The sequence below is a fragment of the Brassica napus genome, chromosome A1 (genome assembly GCF_020379485.1).
Source record: "Brassica napus cultivar Da-Ae chromosome A1, Da-Ae, whole genome shotgun sequence".
Classification (NCBI taxonomy): Eukaryota; Viridiplantae; Streptophyta; class Magnoliopsida; order Brassicales; family Brassicaceae; genus Brassica; species Brassica napus.
In genome coordinates this window covers 20,360,152-20,370,946 of record NC_063434.1, presented here as the reverse complement: position 1 = coordinate 20,370,946, position 10,795 = coordinate 20,360,152, and the positions used below count along the sequence as shown (strand labels likewise).

The window sequence follows — 10,795 nt, the reverse complement described above, 5'->3', positions numbered from 1 at the left end:
GAAGAGAAGGTCAAATACGTACCCTTTTAGTTCATCTGACTCTAAAGCTCAAAAGTTTTCAAAAGTTCCAATGAAAGTAAAAGAAACTAAAAAGGATAATGTGACATCTGAGTTGATGTTGGTCTCTTCTTCTACATGTCTCTGTGTTCTTAGAAGTTTTTAGATATTCGTTCCATGTAACTTATGTCATTCTTTTTTTTTTTTTGATCAAAGTCACTTATGTCATTCTAACATGTAATACATTTATTTAATTGATCGTTTATTAAATAATATTATTCCTTTTCACTCTTTTATAAATTTTTTTAATTAACAGTCTCTAACGTTTAATCTCAAATTATTCAATTTCATACATTTTAGATTCTTTTGAAATGATACTAAAAACATCAATAAAATTGAGTATATTTCTATTAAGAAATTATATTTTATTACTACAATAATTCGTTTTTGTGATATTATTAGTTGAGTTTACTGCTTACATACCAATTATGACTAATACTTTATCGCTTTGGGTAAACAGAAAACATTCATATTTCTGAGTTAGTAGTGCAATTTTTTTGAGTTAGTAGAGCATTTTTTTCATGTTCTGTTCGAAACCTAAAACTAATATGTATTACATAATATATTATATAATTCTATATATATCAGTTAACTCATATCTTGAATTCATTTTAATTGAAAAAAAAATTAATACTATTTTTGAAAACAGCCAAACAATAAAAAATGGTAAAACAATGTAATTTATTTTCTAGACAATAGATTTACATTAAAAATTATATCAGTTACATGTAAAATATTGAAATTATATATTGTATTCAAAAGGTCAATTTGAAATTGTTTGGTGAAACAAATATAATTGTAACAAGTCAAAATATATAATCCGCGCGAAGCGCGGAGAAAAACTCTAGTAGACATAGAAGCCAATTATCTCATGATTTTATGTTCACTAGAATCCTTTTGTTTATATAAATTGAGTATAATATCTAATATAGAATATATAAATATAACTAAAATATTAACCTTAAATTAATTGACGTGACAAATCTTTTGTAGTCTATTTTTTCCTTTGTATATTTTGTTTTCTTTCGTCATATTTTTTTTTACATTTCTTATTTTCAGTGCTATACTTGCTCTAATATTTTTGTTTCCGAGAGAATTCTACAAATCCGGTAACAAAATAATATCACCACATTCTATAAACTAACCTTTTCTTTATCATTTGCTAGAGTCTCTTTAAATTCCAATCACTTTCGATGCAAGTCTTAATTAGCATTTAGCATAGTTCCTTCAACAGTGATACATTCTTCCACAACCACCTAATTCAAATATTCAATAACATGATTAGAAAGCCCACAGAACTATTTCAAATCTAGCTTAGCATACCATTTTACGATCCCTATCCTCCAAGAGAGATATCAAAGGCATGATAGAAAGCATCAACGAATGTAAAATTCGTTAAACAGACACAATTTAACGTGAATCCCAATTAAATTAAGGAATAAGTACAATATCTAAATTTCAATCAGATTAAACCGAGAAACTGTTATCACAATGCAATATGAACCCATCTAGAAAACATTAAGATATTTACTATATTGAGGAGCAGATTAGATAAGTAGCTATAACCAAGATATAAAACCACCTTACCCACTTGGCTAAACGTTTTAAACAGTTGTTCATGTCCAGATCGCGGATGTAAAGTGATGCCATCATCTCTTGTACTATTCTGGCAGTCTCCACAGCTCCACTACAGCTGCCACATCACCAACTGCTAAGTAATTTTAACAGTTATCTTCAATTTGAATCATTTTCAAGAAATTGTCTCGATCAACAAAAACAAATATATATATAGTATAGAAATAGAAGATGCCAACCGTAAATGATTAAAACACATGGGAGATGACAAAACTTTACCATGATAAATCATCTTTGACTTCGACAAAAACATTTCACTGTTGGAGTGTCGTTGGATTGCTATTTTTTATAGAACTACTGATTGCACAAAAATGCTAAATAATATAGAGTTTATTAAAACACACAGAAATTTGTGGAAAACTGAGTTAAATTGGAAAAAGATAGTGGTTTTAAATGAGAGAAATCTGGATCAACACGATTGTGTGTTGGGGAATTAATTATACAGTCATTCAGTCAACCAAACAGTTTGAAATCGTGACAATTACTTAGAACGTGGGGTGATAATCTGAAACGTTTTTAAGAATTTTAAAAAGTTTTTTTTGAGATTTTTAATAATTTAAATAGCAATTCTATGTGTCAGAATTTGATTGGTAGGGTGACTTGTGCTTTGGTATATAAGAGATTATTATTTTTAACAAAATTTTAAATCATTAATAACAAAAGCTTAAATGTGAACTTTTAATATTTTTAATAATTTATAACATTTCTTGAAAATTAAATGCAAATTTTGCAATTAAAATATGAATTTCTTAATTTCAAAAATTTTAAACCATTGATCACAAAATATTTAGTTTGAGAGTTTTAATAGTTTTTCTAATTTATAGCCGTTCTTAAAAATTTAAAATATAACATATATGAAATTATCTAAAATTTTATTATATGGTTAGTATTATTAATTAATGTATTTTAATAATATAACATCAAACAAAAATAATTTACGATAGGTAAATTGTTATCAAATTCGTATTATTAAAATCACTCATTATCAAATATATATATTATTCACTTTCGGTAACTTTGTAGCTTTTATTTAAGAAAATAATGAAAATATTAATTGTAAATTATTAATTAATTTATTGTTAGTTGAATGATAAATATATAATATATGTTTAATAGACTAAAATGTTGCAATGCTTCTCTTTTAATATATAGGGAATATTTCAAAAAACAATTATACGAAAATTATAATTTTTATGATATATATAGTTTCATTTCATTTTGATACTAAAAACGTTATTTCACGATGATAAATTATTTTGGTGTTTTAAACTTCTCTTATTTTGTTAAGATTCCATTAATAATCCTTTCAACACCTAAAATTCTTCTAATTTTGTTTGTAACTATCTAAATCTTACCAATTATAATTAAAAATAAAATAATATTTATTGAAAATTATGTCATTTTAGTTATGTAAGTTAATTACAACCAAAAAGTTATTAATATGTAGTTACTATATTGTAAAAGATACATATATATATGAATTAAAAATCTAAATTAAAAATAGTGAGGTAAGATGTTAAATTTTATTAAACAAAACTATTGTAGAGGTTAAAAATGAAGTAAATGTTGATTAGTTAAATGTAAGAGAAAGAAAATGATGTTGAGTGTTGTTAAATATATATATATATATATAAAGAGGGTGTTGAATCTTTGTCACCATTGTGGATGGTCTAATAAATAAAGAAGATAATATTGAGACTTGAACTTAAAACCTAAAATTGTTTAAATATTTAGTTGTCTTTTAAATGAAACCTGACAAAACCCCAAAAATCAACATAGATAGTCAAATTTATCCCCTTTTGATTACGCATTGCTAAAAAAAAATTTCCTTTTCTATGAAATAACTTAATTGAAATTAACTTAGTAGATGATTAGCTTAAACTTTATACAAAAGGTATGATATCAGAGCTTATTTGTCCTAGAAAACAAATAGACCACAATGTATTGGAGATTTATACAAAGTTTAGTGTGTTTTCGCTTACTTGCTATCTTTCTCTCTCTAATGTTAATTTACGAAGTTAATTTTGTGCCTTAGAGAATAAAGACTAAAGAGTCGCTTATAAAATTTGAAAGAACTGAATTCTTGAATAGAGTTGATCTTAGTTTTTTTTAGTCGAATGATTGGTTACTACTCTCGAATCCACCACAACAGTTTCATCAAACTCTGGCCCAACTGAAAAGCTACTAATCTTACTACACAAACCCATGATAGGCCTAGTAATTACACAACCAAAACAATATCACCGCCGGTTATATATTCCCTGATTAGTACACAACCACCCACTCCTCCACAAATCAGCCCTCTTTCCCACGTCTCAACTTTGAGATCCTTCTGTGAGATTGACATCCCTAACGACTCTCTTGCACAATGAATACAGGATTACAGATAGTAACTCTCCCACCCCTAGAACCACAATTATATAGAAGAGTAGTGTAACTGCCAATAACAGCTCTAACAATCGTCTTTTACATGAATGGCATTCCAGCATAGGATATGTTTTTAAAGAAATTATCAACAAATAAAACTAAAAAATTATTCCATTTGTTTAGAACTATATTCATTGAGAATGTATGCAATCTTGTTTATAACTATATTCATTGAGAATTTATGCAAATCAGGGCCAGACTAAAAAGATAATGAAAATTAAAGGAAATGAAAATCCCACAACTCGAACTGCTCAACTTCGAAAGCTATACTTCCGGACTATTTGTACACTTTTTGAAATTTGACGGCCAACATATTATTATCTTTTAAATAAAGGCCGAAAGCCTAATTTTTTTTTTGTTTCTGCTCAAGACCGCCTCTCTATGAAATACATATTCGAACATAAAAATGATTAAAAAATTACCTGTCATAAGGTATTGAAGTATTTAACTAAGCCGATTGGTCGGATGATTTTGAAATCCTTTTGAAGATGTCTTTTGCCTGTTTTGATATAGAGACCTCAAGACTTGCACTTGCCTTGTCTAGCTCGCAAGTAAAATCCTTGTATAACTTTTTAACCAGTCACCATTCAACAAGCCTTTATTATCCCTTGTCTTGATCTGCAAAACTTCCACCATATTACATTTCAACCATGACTATTCTTCTTTTGATAAAGCTAATAGTCTATGCTTTCCAAAATACGAGAAATCAGTAATTAAATGTATAAGCAATTGTAGAGTTATCTAATTTCTTCTGAGAATTGAAGATCATTAATCTTTATAAATTTTTTTCAATTCTCTTCTTTGAGTTAAAAATGCCTTTTATAATATGTTTAATAGTTTTGGGATTATACAACCATTAAAAGTAATTATATCTCTATAACTTGAACAATCTTCATTTTTTTCACGTCAAATTTCGATTATTTTCCCATAAATTCGAAGTTTTTTTTTTTGATTTGTTATTTTGCGTTAACCCTCTAATGTGAAGAGGAGAAAACCTAATGTGAAGCCTTCTAAAAAAGCCTCTAATGTGAAGGAGAAAAACACTTGGGGAAAAAGATGACGGCACATAAAATATTAACCATGCAATATGCATTAATAAAAAAACAAAAATGAAAAAATGTAAAAAAAAAGAAAAGAAAAGACTTGCTGGACCGTTCCTTATTTAAGTGTGAAGAAGTCTCTCAATGCCTACCTTTTCCAATTGAGAGAAAGCCAAAAGAGAAAGCAACCACCACCGTCTCGTCCCGAGAAAAGTCTCGCCCCCAACTGCCCTCTCTCTACCTTTCCTCGAAAATTCCCGTGACCTTCGAAAAATCCATCTTCGCAAGCCTTTAAATCAATCATCCCTAACTAAATCTCTGGATCTACGCGTGTTCCGTGTTTTCTGCGATTGGTTGATTGAGGAGAGGATCATCGCGTCTCGTTCTGGCGTTTCCGATTTAGGGTTTGTTTTTGCTCCGTCTTCGATTTTCTCGGTGGTTAGGGTTTTTATTTAGGTTGTGATGGGTGAGGAGGGTTCCGCGGTTGCCCTGGGCGATGGATTTCCTCCTGATGATCTTGATGTTGCTTTTGAGTTTGAAGACGACGATGAAGATCTCACTATTGACTTCGAAACCATTTACCGTATTCTAGATGAGAAGCCCCCCGATTCTTCTCAGGTTTGAGCACTGACTTCTAATTTCTTCCTTTTGAGTAATTGTATATTGATTTGAATGTGTGAATTACTTTTTTTTTAGGGTAGCCAAGAAAATTCATCTCCAGCTGGTTCTGGTTCTTCACCTGACGAGCTCAATAATTCACACTTGCAAAATGGTATTTTGCTAACTCTTTGTTTACTTCTTAAGCTGTTTGTTTAAGTTACTTTGCAATTAACTTCTCTTGGAATTTATCTTCGTTAGGAACTCAGATGGTTGATTCGTTTGCCTCTCGGGATTCGCCTTCTGGGACTGGTTCTTTTGATCACCATGTGAAACTTGCCTCTGGCCTTAGTCCTTCACCTGCTCGTACTTGCTCCGCGAGTCTTAAAGATTGGTTTTCACTGAGCCCGGATGAGAAGCCTGTCGAACCCTATGCCATGTCTGCTTTTTGTTATAACTCCAATGCTCTCCCCAACGGTGCGGATAACCCTCTCTCTTCTGCTCAAAATTGCTACAATACAACAGAACATACCCCCAGTTTCGCATTTCAGTTCTTTCCCAATAAAGAAGAAGCTGTGAATGATGTTGACAGTGGTGTTAGTGAGTGTCTGTCGGATGGTGCCAGCCGGATGGTTTTTGATACACACGGGAGAGTAGACTACGGATCTTCAGACAGGAAGCCTGTTGTTGGTTTCTCTAGTGCAATAGGGATCGGTTTCAATTGTGAAAGTAATTCCTCAGTTCCTCTTCCCTCTGCCAAACCGTACAATCGTTTTGACAGTCACTTTGCTGATAACTGTTCAAGCAGTTTTCAGGGTAATAAAGCTGCCCCTGTGAAGGTTAAGCCAGAGGCTGAGTCAGAGAAACTGGTTTCCAGTTCAGTTCCAAAGGAAGAAAGCATTATTGACCCTGTTTATGCACCTGGGGAAACCAGTCATTGGTGGTCTGGTGCATCTGGCTGTTCAGTTTCCTATCAGACAGATATTCAAGAAGGATTCGCATTTATGGCACAGCAAACTGGTTTCCCTAGTCAAGACAGTGGCAACTCCAATAACTTTTATGATTCAAATGCATGTTTGCAATATGTTGCCGCAGATCCGAGCTCAGCGACACAGATCAATGGGTATGTAGACTCTCTGACAAAAGTAAACCAAGAACATATTCAACCAAGGAGCGTTGATTATAATTTCCCAAATGCGAGCTTTGAATCAGTTCAAAGTCTTTCTCCAGAAAGTATATCCGACAGTGATGATGATTCTGATGTCTACATAATAGAAACTAATGGTCAATCTGCAAACCCATATCGACCTCTAGCTATGAAAAACCCGGTGGTTTCTTCACAGTATGCTCCAAGTGGTCATACTTTCAATCAACCTGGAGGCACGAGGCTCCAGTCAAACAAAGAAAATATGATCTTTCAAGCTGCATTGCAGGTTAGCAGCTGTTGATTCTGTTTGACTCTCTCACAGGCACCAACTATATTTATTTTTATTGAAAATCTGTTTTGCAACTCTGCACATGATTTAGCTGAGAATGTTATATGGAGCTATTATGTAGTGAGGTCCCTGATGATCTTCTGTTATTTGGATGGGTCGCGAGATTGACAGTTTCATATTTAATTTTAATTCTTTGTTTTACCTCAGACTCACTCATTAGGTCTACTGACATTATCTGGATATAACAGGATCTCTCTCTGCCTGAAGCTGAAGCAAATCTTCCTGATGGTGTCTTGGCAGTTCCGCTTATGAGACATCAGGTATGTACCAAACTATCAAAATTCAAACACTCTCTGAAGATGTCCAAAACACACATTGAGAAATTATAGGCCTCTGTGTACTTTATGAACGTTCAGTCGAGTTTGTGTTCACAACCTCTCCTTTCAGTCGAGTTAACTACGGAAATTTGGCCCAGCAATGTGGATTAGATTGATATAGTTACTTGACTGTTTCTTTATTCTTACTCCTGGACAGCGAATTGCATTGTCGTGGATGGCACATAAGGAGACAACTGGTTTCCCCTGTTCGGGAGGAATTCTTGCTGATGATCAGGTTATTATTGTCTTCTGTTCTAATCCTTTTCATGTCAGTAGTTAACAGACATGAAGCTTTAATTCTGTCAATTTTCTTAATGTTTTTCTTTTTTGAAACCTGGTATAATTATCTTTTGCAGGGACTTGGGAAGACAATTTCCACCATAGCACTCATACTAAAGGAACGGTCTACACCTTCCCGAACATGTGAAGAGAGTATCAAGAAAGAAGTTTTTGACTTAGAAAGCGAGGGTGGAGAATGTGCGTCCTCAAAACCTAATGGACAGAGTGAGCAAGTTGATGGAAATAGTGTGGATAAGGTGAGGGGAAGGCCAGCTGCTGGAACGCTTGTTGTCTGTCCCACAAGTGTTATGCGACAGTGGGGTGATGAAATACGCAAGAAGGTAACTAGTGAAGCGAAACTCTCTGTACTTGTATACCATGGGTCCAGCAGAACGAAGGATCCTCATGAGTTGGCTAAATATGATGTTGTGGTTACTACATATTCTATCGTGAGCATGGAAGTACCGAAGCAGCCTCTTGTTGATGATGAGGATGAAGAGAAGGATGATTTACAGAATGGTGAAGGTGCAGCTGCTGGCCTGTGCCCAAACAAGAAAAGGAAATATCCTCCCGATTCTCAAAAGAAGGGCTCAAAGAAGAAGAAACGTCTTGACCGCGCATCGGCTGAGGCTCAGTCGGGCCCTCTTGCGAAAGTTTCCTGGTTCAGAGTTGTTCTGGATGAGGCACAGAGCATTAAGAATCATAAGACCCAAGTTGCAAGAGCATGCTGGGGCCTTCGTGCTAAACGGAGGTGGTGTTTGTCTGGTACTCCAATCCAGAATTCAATCGATGACCTCTATAGCTACTTCCGGTTCCTCAAATATGATCCTTATTCTTCCTACGTTTGGTTCTGTAATTCAATTAAGAACCCTGTAGCTAAGACCCCGGTGAAAGGATATCAGAAGCTGCAGGCTATCCTTAAAACAGTGATGCTTCGCCGGACTAAAGGTCAGTCTACTGATACTGAAGCCAAATTGCTTTCAATGTTCATCTTAGGTTGTCTTTGTTGGTTTTTAACTTTTTAATACATTAGGTTCACTTATTGACGGGAAACCCATAATCTCTTTACCTCCGAAGTCAATAGAGCTGAGAAAAGTGGAGTTCACTGAGGAGGAACGTGATTTCTACTCCAACTTAGAAAAAGAATCTCGTAGTCAATTCCAGGTATGTCTGTGGACTATGTTTTTGTTTATTTATGAATTTTCGTAAAATACCATGAGTTTATGTGTTCTTATGCACTTGAAAATGAATTTATGCATATTGATGTTTGAAGTTTTATATTATTTTATCAGGAATATAAAGAAGCGGGGACAGTAAAGCAAAATTACGTAAATATTTTGTTGATGCTCTTGCGTCTTCGCCAAGCTTGTGATCACCCACTTCTCGTTAAAGGAGAATACAGTTTTACTTGGGAATCCTCTCTCGGATTAGCCAAGAAGGAGAATTTCTCAGAAGCTTCATTGCAAATTTGTGGTATCTGCAATGTAAGATTCTTTCATCAAACTACTTGATTTTTCTTTTGTGTTTCCTGATGAATGTGAAAGTGAAGTCCTGAAGCTCGAGTGAATGTTAAAAATCATAATGCAGATCTTTGAGTTGTTATCTTATCTCTTGCTGTCAAACCATAATGTAGATATCTCGACTAGGTCTAAATCTATCTCTCTACTTTACTTTCAGGATTCACCTGAGGATGCTGTTGTGTCAGTCTGTGGTCACGTATTCTGCAAGCAGTGCTTTTATGAATGCCTTACGGGAGATGATAATCTATGCCCGATTGCAAACTGCAATGGCAGTCTCTCTGCTATGCCTTCCATGCATGATAGTGCCACTTCAGTTCATGTTGAGACTGTTGACTCTTGTTCTGAAGGTCTTCCATATGAGTCATCAAAAATCAAGGCTGCTCTAGAGATCTTACAATCACTTGCCAGACCGCAAGATTTGACAGATATGAAGCAACTCACTCAAAAGGGAGCGGACTCCAGTCTTTCTGCAACTCCACGCAAGGTTGTTGGAGAAAAAGCCATTGTTTTCTCTCAATGGACGAAAATGCTGGACCTGCTTGAAGCTTCTCTTATAAGTTCGCGTATTCAGTATAGAAGGCTCGATGGAACAATGTCAGTTGCTGCTCGAGATAAAGCAGTGCAGGATTTCAACACTCTCCCTGAGGTACATAGCAATTAATGAAATCTTGAAGAATTGGGTTTGGCTCGCTTTTTTGATATGTCAAGACATGATGATAGTTGATTGATTGACTTTATTTTTTGTTTGGGTAGGTTACTGTAATGATCATGTCACTCAAGGCTGCTAGTCTCGGACTGAACATGGTAGCAGCGTGTCATGTTCTAATGCTAGACTTGTGGTGGAACCCAACGACCGAGGATCAGGCTATCGATAGAGCACATCGCATAGGACAAACAAGGCCAGTAACAGTGGTTCGATTCACAGTGAAAGAAACAGTCGAAGATCGCATATTAGCCCTTCAGGTATGTGTAATTGGTTGACTTGATTCTCTTTCATCTTTAATATTTCTCGCATTTGATCTCTGAACAAGTTTTGTCAATGCAGCAAAAGAAGAGAATGATGGTAGCGTCTGCATTTGGTGAAGATGAAAAGGGAAGCCGACAGTCTCACCTCACAGTGGAGGACTTGAACTATCTGTTTATGGCAGATTAATGAGAGCTCTTTTTGACCAGTGCATGGGTGGGTACATACATGGTAGGATTTTTCTTTGTGCAGTTTATGGAGGGTGGAAGAAACTATTGGTATAACTGACTACAGGTATGGGGGAATATGAAAATAGGAAAAAAAACTGAATTTGATTGGTTACTATTCTATTTGGACTTTTTTAGGTATTGCAATGAAGACATAGTCCTTTGCTTTTGAATCACTCATTGTAAGAATACATTTTGATTGGTCCGTCAGGTTATTAGAGCTTTTACTTCTTCAA

General features: G+C 34.4%; 1 protein-coding gene across 1 annotated transcript; it reads left to right on the top strand.

Annotated features, from left to right (window-relative positions):
• Window positions 1-5,305: 5,305 nt before the first annotated feature.
• On the top strand, window positions 5,306-10,795 carry LOC106422494 (helicase-like transcription factor CHR28). Its single transcript, XM_013863275.3, has 11 exons — window positions 5,306-5,777; window positions 5,856-5,931; window positions 6,018-7,189; window positions 7,441-7,512; window positions 7,727-7,804; window positions 7,926-8,796; window positions 8,882-9,012; window positions 9,141-9,332; window positions 9,526-10,014; window positions 10,122-10,331; window positions 10,414-10,795. Exons 1-11 carry the CDS (start codon window positions 5,622-5,624, stop codon window positions 10,519-10,521), a joined length of 3,555 nt encoding a protein of 1,184 aa, XP_013718729.2. The 5' UTR covers window positions 5,306-5,621; the 3' UTR covers window positions 10,522-10,795.

Excerpts from the sequence above, each read along its gene's own strand:
- LOC106422494 (XM_013863275.3), top strand. The coding sequence starts at position 5,622 with ATGGGTGAGGAGGGTTCCGCGGTTGCCCTGGGCGATGGATTTCCTCCT. Across the intron at positions 8,797-8,881 it reads GATGCTTCGCCGGACTAAAG|GTTCACTTATTGACGGGAAA; the intron begins GTCAGTCTACTG and ends TTAATACATTAG. Across the intron at positions 10,015-10,121 it reads ATTTCAACACTCTCCCTGAG|GTTACTGTAATGATCATGTC; the intron begins GTACATAGCAAT and ends TTGTTTGGGTAG.